At 37.3% G+C, this 17,971-nt stretch overlaps 2 protein-coding genes across 4 annotated transcripts in view; both read left to right on the forward strand.

Annotated features, from left to right (window-relative positions):
• The window catches only part of LOC132621764 (phosphatase IMPL1, chloroplastic-like), a 47,679-nt gene that overhangs the window by 23,694 nt on the left and 6,014 nt on the right, over positions 1-17,971 (forward strand). The window contains exons 7-9 of one of the 3 annotated variants that reach the window (XR_009575685.1): positions 15,565-15,666; positions 15,909-16,074; positions 17,047-17,945. Coding sequence is in view for 1 of the 3 variants with exons in the window: in XM_060336152.1 (XP_060192135.1) it covers positions 15,565-15,666; positions 15,909-16,007 (201 nt within the window). In the remaining 2 variants the exon portion in view is untranslated. Of the gene's footprint in view, positions 1-15,564; positions 15,667-15,908; positions 17,946-17,971 lie in introns of those variants that run through there. The other 2 variants (XR_009575684.1, XM_060336152.1) reach the window with 2 other exon arrangements.
• Positions 12,562-15,540, forward strand: LOC132621766 (phosphatase IMPL1, chloroplastic-like). Its single transcript, XM_060336154.1, has 3 exons — positions 12,562-13,353; positions 14,494-14,561; positions 14,716-15,540. The coding sequence occupies exons 1-3, from the start codon at positions 13,087-13,089 to the stop codon at positions 14,855-14,857; spliced, it is 477 nt and encodes a 158-aa protein (XP_060192137.1). The 5' UTR covers positions 12,562-13,086; the 3' UTR covers positions 14,858-15,540.

The raw sequence follows: 17,971 nt of genomic DNA on the forward strand, positions 1-17,971 counted from the left end.
GTGTCAACCTTTCGTTTCTTGTTTGTATTTTTCTTCCTATTTGTTTTGTAGCGTGAATGCCTTGTTAGTGCAATTAACAGCACTACAGTGTCTTGGTAGCGTTTTTGCAATTAACGGTACTGCAGCTACATTCTGTTAATGTAGAATATGTATTGTTAACATTCAGTTCTTTAAAGCTTCATCTGCATCTAGGACACAGAAGCTTTTTTTTTTCAACTAATTGTTGCATAAGTTTAAAAGTTACTTTATCGTGTTTTAACCAACTCGTTCATCTGCCTCTTCAATTTAAACAAACACAATTATTAAACTGTTACATTGGTCTGAATAGTAGGGTATTGTATCTTGTACTGGAGTTCAGGATCAGTCTTTTTGTTATCTCGTTTCGTGACTTTCTTCTATCTCTCATGGTATTGAAGTTGGTGACAAGCCTCGAGTGAATATCAAAGTATGAACTCCAATGCATTCAGTTGCACACCCTTCTTGCTATTCTCATTATTGATACTTCTCATTTCAAGTTCTGTTGTCGAATATGAGGTTTCAGATTGAATGTAGGGATATATACAAGGCAATGCTCTAACAGATCATTACATCGATATGAATGGTAGAGTCAAATATGCTAATCATATGGGACTTATTTCAGATAAAATCTATCAGGTATCTAATATCTTATGCTCTGTACTCTATATTCATAAAACTAACCTACTAGATAATAACAGTCTAGGAATGAAAAATCAACAAAATGAAGTAGACGTGAAAGTTCCCAGCTATTTGCGGATCGAACTTAGTGCAGCAACCAACTTACTTTATCAAAATATAAAAGAAAGCTAGACTAATGAACAAAGTTGTAGATAGAGAACATCAAAGTAACTATCTGTAGCCCTTATGTAAGCTTGAAAGAGGAGAACGCTAGAAGGGAACACTTCTCAGTGAAGTAATCAAGATGATATAAAAACATCTTAATGATATAAATATTCTCAAGCAACTTTGTTATTTGGTTTTTTTTTTTAAACTGAAAGAGTCAAAAAAAAAAAAAAAGATGAACGCAGTTATTATTCTGTCTTTTACTTGGGTTATCCTAGTAATTATTGATATTTTAAATAGTTATATTAGTTAAGGGTATTTTAGTAAACTTACATGTTATTACATAGTACCATACAGTCAAACCAAACAATAAAAATGTTATTAAATCACAACAAACGATATAGTCTATCCAAATATAGTATTCATTAATACAGTACAACACTATACTATACCATACCATACCGTACATTAATGAACCACGGGAAACCACCATCCAAAAAGAGAAAAAATCCAAATGATAAGGGGATGGACATCTTTGGAACTAATATAGATAACACTGAAATTAGATGGTTCTTGAGTAGTGGGTCTTGAACTTTGTTTTAGCGGGTAATATTTCAATGATCATGCCTAATTCAAGTCTTTAAAAAGATTAGCGGTCACTACAAATATAATTTGAATTGTCTGGGATTGATATTATCTCACAGAAAGCTCAATACTATTTATAAGTGATTTCTGTTACTAAGTATATTTAACGCTTGGGAATAATGATTATTATTATATTATTAATTTTTTGTAACACCTCGTAACTTCGGACGAAAGTTTGACTCATAAGATGATAATATAATGGAACCAATATGAGGGTTATAGGAAGTGTTTTGAAAACCAATTAAGTCATAAGAAATGTCTTTGGGCAAAGAAAAGTTGGAAGCCACTCTACGGGGCATGTTTGCAAGTGAGTTTATGGAAGGTCTTACTTCCAACGACCATAACCCCTCTATTAATTTGGATTTTGGGAAAACTTCCTTGATGAAAGTTGTATCCCCTTGAAATATCTTTCCAACGGTATATTATGGGCCTCAAAAGGACATCTGTGCAAAGAGTTATGCCCATTATACGACAGACTGTCTGAGCAGAAGAATTTTGACGGACCATTTGACGGTCCGTATAACCATTTGACGGTCCGTAAAACATTTATACGGTCCGTCAAATAGTCACAGAGGATCATTTTTTGTTGGTCAGTTTTACGGTTCATTTTTACGGTCCGTATAACATTTTGACGGTCCGTAAAACAATTATACGGTCCGTAAAATGGTCACAGAAAACCATATTTTGCTGGGCAGTTTTACGGTTCATTTTGACGGTCCGTAAAACAATTATACGGTCCGTCAAATTGACTCAAGTCAGCATAAAATGATCACAGAAACTCAATTTTTGCTGGGTAGTTTTACGGACCATTTTGACGGTCCGTCAAACAGTTTGACGGTCCGTAAAAATGGGCGTAGAATTGCCCGATGGGTCAGATTTTAAGATATTAATAAGAGACCCAAACTCATTTTTTTTCATTCCCATTTCCCCTACACGACTCAAGGGTTCTCTAGAGTCATCCAAACACTTCATATGCAAGAATCCAAGTGAAACTAAAGATCCACTTCATCAATCCACAAAACTAAGTGTGAGAAACATATCAAATCCATTCAAGTCAAGAAATTCCATAGAAGGTGGAACTAGGGTTTTGTTCAAGTGAAGCATTTCAACTCAAGGCTTATTCCTACAATAACTAAGGTAAGTTTTATGATGTTTCATGATGATTAAAGTGTTGATAAGTTCTTGGGAGAATAGTAATTGGGTTTGATAAAGAGAATTATATGAACTATGCTAGGGTTTTTGGATTGTTGACTTGGGATTGTAGTATTCATATGGGTGATGGAGAATGATATTAATTACATCTAATTAAGATTGTAGAATCACGTAGAAGTAATAGAATGAGAATTGGGTGAAGAAATCACCATTAATGGAGACTGTGGAGCTTCATGCCCACTAAGTGTTTGATAAAATGCTTAGATGACCAAAACATGAATATTATTGCTAATATAGAATCCCTTTGAGTTATATTGATATAGATCAAAGTTGAAAGGGTTGACGAACATTGTATTACGCTCAAAGGCTGGAATTAAGGTATGTGAGGCTAACTATCTACGTTAGGGAATGTTCATGATTCTCCCTACGCCTCATTCTTCCTACTTGTCAGTAATTTGACTCAAAGTAGAGTTTAGCCCTAGTTTTATGATATGTTGTAGAACTGTTATCTTCTAGGTTTGCAGATACAGAATTCGTTCATGGTTATCAATTTGAATATCATGAACTCAGCACGTAATCTTTATAGACTTATGTATTGTTACCACATGAGTCTCAGTCTAGAAATTCAGTATGCCCAGAAACAGTCAGTGTTTTCAATTCAGTCCAGCATGTCTATTTCAGTTCAGCATTGTTCATTGTTGTTATGGTCTCAGTCCTTATTAATTAACCATAATTATACATATGTGATTTTGCCCGAGGGCACAACACAGTCTTGTGTATACGTATACATGGCCGAGGCCATTGACTGACGCACTACTAGGCCGAGGCCATAGCGTGCATTTATTATTGGGCCGAGGCCCCACATATACAAACACAGATAATACAGATGATTCAGATACAGAGCAGAGAGTATTCATATCTCTACTTCCTTGCTATTACAGTTACAGATATCAGTTTCAGTTTCAGTTTTAGTATTTTATTGCTTCAGTTGCTTTACATACCAGTACAATTCAAATGTACTGATGTTCCTTTTTATTGCTTGGGGGCCTGCATCTCGCGATGCAGGTAACGATACACAGGTTGACGACTCAGATAATTAGGAGTGCACGTATCAGCTACTGGTGAGCCCCACATTCCTTCGGGGCGTTGTCAGCTATCCAGTTATTTCAGTTTATAGACAGCTCTATTATTCAGTACTCTTAGAGGCTTCATAGACACAGTTCAGACAGTCAGATATTTATTATGTTAGCCTTGTTGGCAGTTGATCAATCGTTTTGGTTTAGCCATGTAGGCTACTGTCAGATATATTTCAGATTGTCTAAGTATTTCCGCATTATGATATTTCAGTGAGACTTTTAGTTAATCAGCATGTGTTAGTTTTATTCTATAAATTAGTTATGTTTTGGTATCACATGTTGATTCAGCCAGCCAGTTGGTTCGCTCGGTCACATGCAGTCAGGCACCGGGTGCCGTGTTACGTCCAGGCCCAGGTTCGGGGCGTGACAAAACTTGGTATCAGAGCCCCAGGTTCAAGTGTCTTAGGGAGTCTATGAAGCCGTGTCCAGTGGGGTCTCTTTTATATGTGTGAAGGCCCCACACATATAAACAGTTGACCACCAAGACATTCAGGATTGTCTCATTTCTTTCATATTCTAGATCGTGCAGTTAGAGCAGTATTTTTAGGATGGCTTCTTAATTCGTGTGTGTACGTATTTTCAGAAAATGCCTTACAAAAAAAATTACAAGAAGAGAAACACAGCCACCAGCCAAAGGGCTGCCGCTGAAGTAGCTCACGAAGATACTGTTCCGACTCAGGCAACAGCTCCAGCCGCCCCTACCGTTACACCTCCTAGTGCTTCAGACAGGGATATTAGGAGTGCTATCAACATGCTCACCCAGCTGGTAGCAGCTCAGGCCCAACGTCAGGAATCTGGGTCAAGTTCAGGAGGCAATGGAGAGTCCTCTAAGACGAAGGATTTTCTCAGAATGAATCCTCCAGTATTCACGGGGACGAAGAAGGATGAAGACCCTCAGGACTACATTGATGCTCTCCAAAAGATCTTCAGGATTATGACAGTTACAGAAACTGAAGCAACTACTTTTGGAGCTCATCAGTTGCAGAGCATTGCTAACACGTGGTATGAATCTTGGGAATTGTCCCGAGGTGAGAATGCGCCTGATGCTACGTGGGATGAATTTGCTAGTGCATTCCTAGACCACTTTATGCCAGTAGAGGTCAGAGAGGCTAAGGCTGAACAATTCCTGAAGCTCAAACAAAATGGCAGGCCAGTTCAAGATTACTATTTGGAGTTTGTTAGCCTGGCTAAGCATGCCCCACACATGTTACCCGATATGAGGGCAAGAGTGAGAAGATTCGTTGGAGGTCTTGATTCCCATTTGTATGATGGAGCCAATATTGTTTCACAAAATGGGACAATGACTATTTCCAAGATGGTTGCTTTTGTACAAGGCAATGAGACAAGGCTAAAGGAGGAAGAAACCTTACAAAAAGATAAAGACAAGGAGTTCAACAAGAAGGCTAAGTCTACAGGAAATTTCAGTCAGGGAGGAGGAAACCTCCAGTTCTTCAAGAATATACCATCAGGACCTGCTCAGTCTACAGTTAGTGTCCCATTTCAGAGGTCCAAGTTCAACCAAAAGAGTCAGAATTTTGGAGCAACTACATATCCTTCATGCAGTAAGTGTGGAAGAAGACACCCAGGGGTGTGCCGTTCGGGCACGGATGGTTGTTTCGGGTGCGGTCAGCAGGGCCACTATCTGAAGGATTGCCCATCTGCAAGACAGAATACTGGGGGTAATGTGGCTCAGTCCACAAATTCAGCAGCTCCCCGAAATTCCCAAGCCCAACAGGGGCACGTAGCAACAAAGTCCGGTAATACGGGCGGTGGTCAGAACCGTCTGTATGCACTGTCAGGTCGCCAGGATACAGAGGCTCGTGGAGATGTTGTCACAGGTATGCTAACAGTCTTCACCTTCGATGTATTTGCTCTTATGGACCCAGGATCCACTCTATCTTATGTAACCCCGTATGTTGCTAAGAAATTTGGGATAGAACCCGAAAAGTTGCATGAACCTTTCGAAGTATCCATACCGGTTGGGGAATCAGTTATAGCTAGGTGTATCTATAGGGGTTGTCCTAAGATTTACAGTGTGAGCAGAGTTAAGTTGTTAAGATGGAGTATGCCAGGTATGAATACAGTAGCAACCCGTTCATGTAAGTAATTTAGTTTTTCCCAATAAGAAATCGCTCAGAAGTGAGTCGAAAAAAAAAATCAAGTATGGGAAGTACATCTCATGATTTAGGCAGACAAGAGAACTATGGTGAAATAAGTCCACCGCTTATCCAAGCTAGGAATTCGACTTTCGGACTCCAAAGTGAGTGGAGTTGTTGCCCAGAACATGGCTTATTCCTCCTTAGTTATAAAAGTTAGAGAGAAGAAGTTTGGTGATTCCTACTTGCTGCAGATAAAAGAGGGGATTCACAAACATAAAGCCTTAGCTTTTGAACAAGGGAGAGATAACGGTACCTTGAGATACCGAGTCAGATTATGCGTTCCAGCTGTAGATAGACTCAGAGAGATAATTATGTCAGCAGCTCACCATTCTAGGTCTACCTCGTTCAGATAGGAGGCATGATTTAATTTGGGTGATTGTGAATAGACCTACGAAGTCAGCGCACTTCTTGCCAGTTAAGACCACAGATTGAACAGAAGATTATACCAAGTCATATGTTAATGAAATTGCTAGATTGTATGGGACCCTAGTGTCCATTATTTCAAACTATGGTGCTCAGTTCACATCGAACTTCTGAAAATCCTTTCAGAAAGGATTGGGTACCAAGGTGAACCTTAGTACAACTTTTCATCCTCAGACAAATGGTTAGACAGATACGCTATTCAGATCTCATGTTATAATATTCATGTTAGTTCAATACTCAGATATTTATGTCAGCTTAGTACTCAGATATCAGTCCAGTACTCACCTATTCATGCTAGTCCCGTACTCAGTTAACCCAGTATTCAGTTAGCTCAGTATTTAGTCAGCCCAGTCTTCAGTCAATTCAATAGACATTCAGTTTAGTATCTCAGCAGTTTAGCAATCTTGTATTCGTTCAGTAAGCTTGTGTCCTTGATTTCAAGGTAATTGGGATAGCACCATTTGAAACCTTTTTGAGCGAAGGTGTAGATCACTGATTGATTAGTTTAAAGTTGGGGAAGCAGAGTTGTTAGGACCATATTTGGTCTATCAGGCTGTAGAGAAGGTCAAGTTGATTTAGAAGCGATTGAAAATGGCTCAGAATTGCCAGAAGTTTTACACAAATGTAAGACAAAGAGACTTAGAGTTTGAAGTTAATGATTGGGTATTTCTTAAGCTCTCACCTATGAAGAGTGGCATGAGATTTGGTAAGAAGGGGAAACATAGTCCCGCCATATATTGGACCTTACAGAATTCTATGAAAGGTTGGTCTAGTAGCTTATGAACTTGAGTTGCCACAAGATTTGGCCGCTGTACACCTAGTGTTTCATGTATCCATGTTGAGGAAGTGTGTAGGAGACCCATCGTTGGTTGTTCCTACTAATACTCTAACAGTTAAGGATGGCCTCACCTATGAGGAGATCCCTGTAGCCATTCTTGATCGTCAAGTTCGCAAGTTGAGAACTAAGGAAGTAGCCTCAGTGAAAGTCCTGTGGAGAAGTTAGGAAGTTGAGGAAGCTACATGGGAAGCCGAGGAGGATATGAAATCCAGGTACCCTCACTTGTTTCAGCCCGCAGAATATATTTATGATGAAGCACCAAGATTTTGAGGTATGTAAGTTTTCTTTTCATACATTTAGTCGTGTGTGGCCAATATATAATGCTATTGTGATGTAGCCCTGTGAGGCAATGATATTATGGGTTGTTGTGACAGGTTGGTAGTGCCTTATTACAAGGGAAACTCCGGCGAAATTTTTGTAGAATCCCGAATTTTTATCATTCGAGGACGAATGATCCCAAGGGGGAGATATTGTAACACCTCGTAACTTCGGACGAAAGTTTGACTCATAAGATGATAATATAATGGAACCAATATGAGGGTTATAGGAAGTGTTTTGAAAACCAATTAAGTCATAAGAAATGTCTTTGGGCAAAGAAAAGTTGGAAGCCACTCTACGGGGCATGTTTGCAAGTGAGTTTATGGAAGGTCTTACTTCCAACGACCATAACCCCTCTATTAATTTGGATTTTGGGAAACCTTCCTTGATGAAAGTTGTATCCCCTTGAAATATCTTTCCAACGGTATATTATGGGCCTCAAAAGGACATCTGTGCAAAGAGTTATGCCCATTATACGACAGACTGTCCGAGCAGAAGAATTTTGACGGACCATTTGACGGTCCGTAAAACATTTATACGGTCCGTCAAATAGTCACAGAGGATCATTTTTTGTTGGTCAGTTTTACGGTTCATTTTTACGGTCCGTATAACATTTTGACGGTCCGTAAAACAATTATACGGTCCGTAAAATGGTCACAGAAAACCATATTTTGCTGGGCAGTTTTACGGTTCATTTTGACGGTCCGTAAAACAATTATACGGTCCGTCAAATTGACTCAAGTCAGTGTAAAATGATCACAGAAACTCAATTTTTGCTGGGTAGTTTTACGGACCATTTTGACGGTCCGTCAAACAGTTTGACGGTCCATAAAAATGGGCGTAGAATTGCCCGATGGGTCAGATTTTAAGATATTAATAAGAGACCCAAACTCATTTTTTTCATTCTCATTTCCCCTACATGACTCAAGGGTTCTCTAGAGCCATCCAAACACTTCATATGCAAGAATCCAAGTGAAACTAAAGATCCACTTCATCAATCCACATAACTAAATGTGAGAAACATATCAAATCCATTCAAGTCAAGAAATTCCATAGAAGGTGGAACTAGGGTTTTGTTCAAGTGAAGCATTTCAACTCAAGGCTTATTCCTACAATAACTAAGGTAAGTTTTATGATGTTTCATGATGATTAAAGTGTTGATAAGTTCTTGGGAGAATAGTAATTGGGTTTGATAAAGAGAATTATATGAACTATGCTAGGGTTTTTGGATTGTTGACTTGGGATTGTAGTATTCATATGGGTGATGGAGAATGATGTTAATTACATCTAATTAAGATTGTAGAATCACCTAGAAGTAATAGAATGAGAATTGGGTGAAGAAATCACCATTAATGGAGACTGTGGAGCTTCATGCCACTAAGTGTTTGATAAAATGCTTAGATGACCAAAACATGAATATTATTGCTAATATAGAATCCCTTTGACTTATATTGATATAGATCAAAGTTGAAAGGGTTGACGAACATTGTATTACGCTCAAAGGCTGGAATTAAGGTATGTGAGGCTAACTATCTACGTTAGGGAATGTTCATGATTCTCCCTACGCCTCATTCTTCCTACTTGTCAGTAATTTGACTCAAAGTAGAGTTTAGCCCTAGTTTTATGATATGTTGTAGAACTGTTATCTTCTAGGTTTGCAGATACAGAATTCGTTCATGGTTATCAATTTGAATATCATGAACTCAGCACGTAATCTTTATAGACTTATGTATTGTTACCACATGAGTCTCAGTCTAGAAATTCAGTATGCCCAGAAACAGTCAGTGTTTTCAATTCAGTCCAGCATGTCTATTTCAGTTCGGCATTGTTCATTGTTGTTATGGTCTCAGTCCTTATTAATTAACCATAATTATACATATGTGATTTTGCCCGAGGGCACAACACAGTCTTGTGTATACGTATACATGGCCGAGGCCATTGACTGACGCACTACTAGGCCAAGGCCATAGCGTGCATTTATTATTGGGCCGAGGCCCCACATATACAAACACAGATAATACAGATGATTCAGATACAGAGCAGGGAGTATTCATATCTCTACTTCCTTGCTATTACAGTTACAGATATCAGTTTCAGTTTCAGTTTTAGTATTTTATTGCTTCAGTTGCTTTACATACCAGTACAATTCAAATGTACTGATGTCCCTTTTTATTGCTTGGGGGCCTGCATCTCGCGATGCAGGTAACGATACACAGGTTGACGACTCAGCTAATTAGGAGTGCACGTATCAGCTACTGGTGAGCCCACATTCCTTCGGGGCGTTGTCAGCTATCCAGTTATTTCAGTTTATAGACAGCTCTATTATTCAGTACTCTTAGAGGCTTCATAGACACAGTTCAGACAGTCAGATATTTATTATGTTAGCCTTGTTGGCAGTTGATCAATCGTTTTGGTTTAGCCATGTAGGCTACTGTCAGATATATTTCAGATTGTCTAAGTATTTCCGCATTATGATATTTCAGTGAGACTTTTAGTTAATCAGCATGTGTTAGTTTTATTCTATAAATTAGTTATGTTTTGGTATCACATGTTGATTCAGCCAGCCAGTTGGTTCGCTCGGTCACATGCAGTCAGGCACCGGGTGCCGTGTTACGTCCAGGCCCAGGTTCGGGGCGTGACATTTTTAGGCAGGGGCGGCTCAACCATATTAGAGGCCTAAGGCCAAACTCTAATGAGGGGCCTTAACTTTTAAAAAATTATATATATTTATTTATCCGAAATTTATTTTTCTAGCTTTTTGAGACGCAAAATTAGTAATAATTTTCTTATTATCAATATCTTCTAGTAATTCTGTTTCAATTGACAATATAGCTAATTTGTTCAATTTTTCTTGAGGCATTGTTGATCTTAGGTAAGACAATTTCAATTTTGAGAAATTTCTTTCGGATGAAACATAAATACCAATTAAATTCTAATAAAAATATAAAAGACCTTTTATATGGATGAAATAGTAATATCAATAAAAAAGTATGAAAACTAATAAAAGATAGAAAGATAGAACTTGATTCAAGAGATGGATAACTTGATTTTAAAATAATTTTCGCTCTTCCAAAATTCACAATCCTTGAAAACTTGAAAAAAAAATCCAAAGTATCTCTTCAGCTCTTTTTTCCCTCTTAAAATAGTGTCTGATCAATTGATTTTGAGCATATATAGAGAATGAAGATTGAAGAGTTTAGTTGGAGATTGAAGAATAAAAAATCAAAGAGAATTTGTGTTTGATAAGTGATGAGTATTGAGGAAAAGTTAAACGGTGGTGAGAAAAAATTAAAAAGTTAAATATAAAGTACAATAATTTATTAGGGAAAAGATGTATGAGCTACATTTTTGGCATGAAATCATGCGTCCCTAAAATATTGCCTTTATGAATGGTACTTTATATCTTTCCATCACTAACTTTTATTATTCTCTCTCAATCCCAAACGGTGACCTCTTTGTCCTTTTTTATGTTTTTTTTTTTGGGTTGATTCCCATTTTTGTGCTAACAAGATAGTCGTGGTAATTTTTTTCCTAAACTACTAGATAAAAAAAAAAGGTCAAACTCATTGCCAGCCTCTTGTGGTCCTCCACTTCTTTCATTTGAACACCTCAAGTAACTTTTGTTTCATTTAAACACTTCAGGTGGGCAGCTGATGTTCCATTTAGGCACTTTTCGTTAAGTTGGAAAATTGTGTGACCTTCACACAAAATAGGCGTGTGAAGGGCTTAAATTTACGATTTTCATTTTTTATGTCTTCTTCTTCCTTCTCTTTCATTCCAACACTTCCTCCACCATAAACCATCAACTAGCCACCACAACACCACCACCGGAGAAGTTTTTCGGCATAACAGTGATAACAAATTGACAAACCCTTCCACTGCAAATTAACAAATTAACACCATTGCAATTTTTTTTCACTGTGCAATATGTTCCTCGTCAAACCCAGCTCCAAAAATCATTCAAACAACTTTGATTCTTAACCAAACTCCTGAATACTTCATGAACAAGTTCTTAATGCTCTTAAGAACAATATTTCGCGCACCTAATTGATTTAATTATTTTCTCTTTCCGAGCTTCTAAGCTCCTTCCATGGAGGTCACATTTTTTTGTTCTTTTAAAGCACAGCCTTCTCGATTGCAATTTTTTTCCTGAATATAGCATATCTCCATTGAAGAAGAAAGCTGAAGCTGCCATTGTTAAAGCTCAAAGCTTCCAATTTGAATTTTCGGGTTGCCTCAAACGGGCTCCATTTTGAGTGGGTGATATCTCAAAAGAACTAGAACGTCGAGAGGAGTTCGAATCCGAAATTTGGTGTTGTTTGGTTGAGATTTGAGGAACTCGCCATTAACGGAACTTAAAGCTTCAAATTTGAAAATCAAATTTCAGAATTGGAGGACTGCAAAAACAAAAAAAAAAAATGAATTGGGGCTATAGATTAGTGCCAAATTTTGAATTATATGCTTCCAAAATGGATCAAAGTTTAATGAAAACAAAAAAATAAAAATGGAGTCGTTAGAAAAAAAAATGGTGCCCAGCAGTAGTAGAGGTGTAGAAAGGGGGAAGGAGGGGTGGGGTAGGTGGGGGAGGGTTTAGCAAAGTAGGTAATTTATTTATTTTTGGTGAAAAATATTTTTTATCTTTTCTTTTTTCTTGTAATTGATTTTTAAATTATTATTTTACACCCAATTGCCACATTTCCTATTTTGACTAGTCACCATGCCACGTCATCCGTGAGTGTATGACACCCATTTTGCAATTTTAGCTGATTGCGAAAAAGTGTCTAAATGGAACATGAGTTGCCCACCTGAAGTATCTAAATGGAACAAAAGTCACTTAAGGTGTTCAAAGTAGTGAAAGAAGTGGACGATCACAGGGGGCTGGCGATGGGTTTGGCCTAAAAAGAATTACTACATAGTATAAAATAATGTCGGGCCCCCATAATTGTGGGGCCCTAGGCAATTGCCTATGTGGCCTATAGGTTGAGCCGGCTCTGTTTCTAGGTAATTGAATAAAATAAAGAACAAAAACAAATAATGATAATAGGATGAACGAGTAGAAGTTACAGATGATTAAAAAATAAACAATGACTTTTTTCAATTAACAAAGTGAGCGATCAACTAATTCTTAATCTCAAATGATTAAGAAATAATCAACGAAATCATCCGACATTCAATTTCATCAAAACCCTAAATAAAATAATTAGCCAACAATCTTCTACTTAAAAAGACCCAAAGTAAACAAGAGAGAATCAACAAAATAAGAAAAAGAGAAAAGTTGAGGATTAGGAGGCTTTTCCAATCTTCTACTTGAAACTGACCGAAGGCTTTTCCAATTGCATTGATGTCTCTTGGCTGTCAAATCGAGCTGATGCTAAAAACAAGATTAGGAAGCGCTTTTATTTGATCTAAAAATTTCGCATGACCAACTAACCTCTAGTTTTTACGCCAGAAAAAAGCATGCAAGTGACAAGCCCGCAACGGTTGTCTTCCTAAATATTAAAAGCAATAATTGAGTCATTTTGGGTATTCTTTTTTACATTCAAACCACTCAAAGGCATTAAAAATGAAAAATAAGTGATACTAAAACACATAAATATGCCAAATATCAGCATTGATGATAATGGTATTAAGAATTTGTCAGTTACCCAGAATTCTTCTTCCTTATAATCTGTCATTTCCTAGAAGTTGTAGCACAAAACACGGGTTTTGTACAAGTTTTTCCACTAGAGCCAAAACAAATGGAGCATTTTGCACCAAGGCTACTTTATCTGAATTGGGTAACAAGAAAGTATACTCAAAGATTGGTGCTGACTCAACTGGAAGTATTCCCTCCAGTGAGCTACTTCAAGTTGTTGAAGTTGCTGCCAAAACTGGTGCTCAGGTTTGGCCCCCCTTTTTAATTAGTTTCTTTCTGGTTTTATTTCTATGTTCTGCTTAAAGATTTGAATTTTAAGTTCTTGTTTACAAATTGCAACTTTTTTCCTGGTGCATTGGATGATTTACTGAAGAGATAATGGTAAAACATACACCTGAATTGAGTTTCACACCCCAACTATCAGTTTTTTCCCTTTTCCTACCTGAATTATCTCCATTTATGTATTAAAACACATCTAGGTGATAGTTCAGGTAGAAAAAGGGAACAATTGGCCTAATCAGCGTCGAGGTGTGTTTTAATAGGTAAATGGTTATAGTTCAGGTAAGAAAAGGGAATAGCTGATAGTTGTTGGGTGTGAAACTCGCGAGAAAGTGATAGGTCGGTTGTGTTTTTGACCATGAACTCTTTATTGAATTAGGATACCCTTCATTCTATTAAGCTATTAGAGACAAGGAGTTGGTTGCCAAGAGGATAAGTAGGATGCTTAAGAACATGATGTTAAGCTTCATTTAAGAGTTAGGATGTTAGAGAAAGATAAATACAACCCTTTACTCTACGTTAAAGTGTGTGTTATATTGTCATCATTCACCACACATTGTATTATTATCACCTTTCACTAATTTGATTGCCAGGAAAGGGAAAGGCCTGCTCGGGGGTGGGGGTTAGGATGAGGTTGATTACTGGTATTAGCCATTAGGTAACCAATCAGAAGAAATAAAAGATGTATAGGAATATATACATAGGTGCTCATATATTAGCAGTTATCAAAAGATTTTATTTAATAGAATGTCTTGTACTCCTCACGTCTCTATAGACTTGCTCTAGTTCTTGATAGCTTTGTTCCGATTTTCTTTTACCTTCTTTTTGCTGCCTTTTCTGTTTACCTTTTCTCTTGGCCTCAATCATCGTATTGCTTGTGCTTTGTGAGGTATCCTCTGTCTTCTTTTCTTGTGCATTGAGATTATAGTGCTGATTATGGTCATTCAATATCCATTTTTTGCTTTTCTTTATATGGACAAGTAAGGGATCCTGCAATTTCTTTTTTCACTACTTATCTATCTCCCTTCTGCATCTAACCTTTAAATAATCATTCTGGCGCCTAATCCATAACTGTTTTTTCTCATTTTTTTTCATTTTTCATTTTAGGTTGTAATGGATGCTGTGAATAAGCCTCGAAATGTTACCTATAAAGGGCTCACTGACCTAGTGACTGAGTAAGACCTTGTATTACTTTCCTATGTTGGTGGTTATTTGTTTGTATCAGAACTGAGATAGTGCTTCTGTTTCTTTTCTTCTATGCTGATGTGTCAGGTTGATTTATAAGGCTGTTAAACACCATTTCTGATAGATTTTCCATTCTTGTTGCAGTGTTGTTTCTCAGTTTCTGGTGTCAAGACTGACCCTCGTGCGATTCTCAGTAATTAGTGATTCTACTTCTATCATTATCACTATGTCTAGTTTTGTCACGAAGAATATTTTCCTTTATTTTTATTTATTATGCTTTCATTGAAATGATTTAATTCTTCACTAGTTCGAGAGAACAAAAGGCCTGAGGTCACGGGTTCGAGGCGCTGCAGCGTGTTATCTCGAATTATCGTGCCTCACTGCTACAATACCTGAGTATGTCATGACTGGTCAGCAGGGCGCAGATGCCACAGCAGTCATTCATGGGGTCAGATACCCAGAGGTTCACAGCATGGTCAGCGCCCAGCTGTGGGTCCTCACAGTACTTCACCAAAGAAAAGGAAAAACAGCAGAACTTACCATTGTGTATGTGTGTGTGTGTTTTATTTTTGGTCGATAAGTAGAACTAACCATTGTAAAATAAACAAGTAATGCAGTGGGGCAAAGTGTGCAGGAGAGTTAAGGTCCTATAACAGGAGTGCCTTTGTTTGTTAGAATGAAACCTTAGTAGCAATATATAAAACTTGTCTCATTTCTAAGTTCGCGTATGATCCCGTTGGATGCAAATTCTTCAAGATCAGTGAGTTGGTTTATGAATCGAAGAAGTGAATGGTTCTCATCTTTTTAACTTGAAGTATCAGATGTTGGTAAAGTCTCTACTAATGAAATACCTCCAGGACATCCACTGGTGAAAAGTGAGACAGATTAAATGTTGTACTTTTCAAATTTCTCTAAGTGGTTACTGCTAGTTAACTTAACTATTGACAGGTTGTATTCGAGTCTTTATTTCATACTGGTGTATGTTTCATGCAGATAGTTGAAGAGGCTGGAGGGACAGCTTCGTGTATGGATGGTGGAAGGTTTTCAGTATTTGATAGATCTGTCTTGGTATCCAACGGTTTGCTCCATGCAAAGGTAAGTGTTTACCTACGTTGAAATGAAATTAACTTGCAATCTGTTTTTCATCTGCATATAGTTGCAGTTGACTTAATGCGTAATACGTCAAATCAAGTAGGTCAATTTTCTTAAATATTTTTGTTAAGTATCTAGAGGATGGAATATTCTAATTCCTCTTAAAATTTGGTAAAAATTTAGAACATGTAACTCTTTAAAGGAAATGTCTTGCTACTCATTATCATTTCCGTTAACATGTGCAGCTCCTTGAGAAGATTGGTCCAGCAAAAGAGAATTTGAAGAGCAAAGGGATTGATTGCTCAGTGTGGTTCAAGCCAGAAAATTACCATACAGAAGTTTGATACATCCCTACGTTTTGTTTTTAGATGTCCTGCTTGAAAGATTCTGCTACGATCAGATTTTGGTTAGGTCAGTATTTGCATTTGTATTTTCTATTTTACTTATCATTGTATGGAACTGGTGAAATATTCGTTGGTATTAGGTACATATTAATATAACATATCCTTTAGGTAAAAGGATCTTGGCAACGGAAATAAATTATATTCAAATGTTTACTGTATTTATTCCCGTTATATACTTATAGCTGGTTGACTTACTGGAAACGACATTGAGTACCAAGACGTTTCCGTTAGTAGAATAGACTTTATACGACTTTTGGTCGATCAGTAGTAGAATAGACTTTATACGACTTTTGGTCGATCAGCTTATACGATTATATCTATTAACAATATGTTATGCCATGTTTGTTTCCATGTTATAGTATAACCAACAAACTTATCCATTAAATGCTCGTATGTCACTGAGAAAGTGCAATACTGGCTCTTAAAATATTTTCCCAGATAATACAATTTTTTTTTTTTAAAATTCTGGCAAATACGCTGAACCTCAAAATGATGTTTTAATTGAGACTTTTACTTTTTTCATTCTGGAGGTTTACAGACCCATAGGTTTCCCTGCTGGGGGAAATTGTAATTACCCCAGATATAATTTTGGGGCACATGGGAAGCACGTGAGTTTTAAGTTTCAACTCACTCCCATATATACACACGTGAACCAACGGAAAGAGGATGTAAAAATTTGGCTAATTCTTGATTTCTAGTTCTCTTCTCTCTCTCATCCGTCTCTTCCTCGGCTCTTCTTTTCTTCCCTCATCTTCTTCTTCCTTCTTATTCTTTTAGGATTTCACAGAAAAATTCAAGCTCGTTAATGGAGTTTAGCTTCGAATTAGTTCTCTTTCATTTTACTCTTCTTTGTAGCAACTGTTGTATTGAATTCTACAAGTAATAAAATTTCCATTTTTGCCCTAATTCTTTGATTTCGATCCAAGTACATTACAAATGGTATCAGAGCCTAATCTCGGCACCTTTGGGAGTTTGACAGCCATGACCGAAGAAATTGCATTTGACGGTTTTTCAAAGACGATTCAGTCGGCTAGTGTCCGGATTGGGGGAAAATTGGATAAAATGACTGGCCACTGCACAGATTATTAGAGAGGTTTGGAATCAGGCTGGAAGATAAGGGAACCGATTATCATGTTTTTAAAGAAGATCAAGAAAGTACAGCAGGACCAAAAGTTTCAAAAATATTGGATATTGAGTCAAATGAGGTTGAAAAAGCTTCAGTAACTCAATCAGGTGATGCTGAAGAATCTGATCCTGTAGAAGGAGTAATTCAATCAAGTGATGCCGAAGAATCTAACAATGCAGAAGGAGATCTTAACCGAAGCTCGGAGTTGGCTGAAGCGCGTTCTTGCTTGATGGGTAGTGCTACCAGTTCTTATACTACATTCAAGTTGATGACTATTGAGATAAAGGAAACTAATGACCTCCCCATGAGCAGGCTATCAGATGGGCGCAAGGTGTTTGATAAAATGTCAAACAAGAGGCTCCATAACAATTCATGTGGTAGATATTCCGAAATTCATGTCTTATGTTATGTACGCCATATATTACACATAATTCAAGTTTGTTATCTTCCAATGGAAAGGGGTCCGCCAGGAAAATATGTAAGCAACCTTAGTATAGAGTGCCCTGGTGATATAAGCAAATCTAGAATGGTTACATGGTACTTCCCTTCTAAGTTTCTTCATGGGTATGTTGAAAAACATATCGAGTCACACTTGCTAGAAATTGTACCCGGTTTTTGTTTAATGAACACCTTCTTGATGGTTTTGATAAAAAATATACTCCAAGTCTTTTTCTTTTCAGAGATGCCCATGTTCTTCTTTCTTCGTCATCTTCAGTTTGACCAAAAAATAGAAGTGGTTCATGTTAATTCCAGTATTACCTGCTATAAGAGTCTTCAT

The sequence above is a fragment of the Lycium barbarum genome, chromosome 12 (assembly GCF_019175385.1).
Source record: "Lycium barbarum isolate Lr01 chromosome 12, ASM1917538v2, whole genome shotgun sequence".
Lineage (NCBI taxonomy): Eukaryota > Viridiplantae > Streptophyta > Magnoliopsida > Solanales > Solanaceae > Lycium > Lycium barbarum.

Coding starts and splice junctions, on each gene's coding strand:
- LOC132621766 (XM_060336154.1), top strand. CDS start 13,087: ATGATAATGGTATTAAGAATTTGTCAGTTACCCAGAATTCTTCTTCCT. Junction 13,354..14,493: donor CTGCCAAAACTGGTGCTCAG/GTTTGGCCCCCC, acceptor TTTTCATTTTAG/GTTGTAATGGATGCTGTGAA. Junction 14,562..14,715: donor CTCACTGACCTAGTGACTGA/GTAAGACCTTGT, acceptor TTCTTGTTGCAG/TGTTGTTTCTCAGTTTCTGG.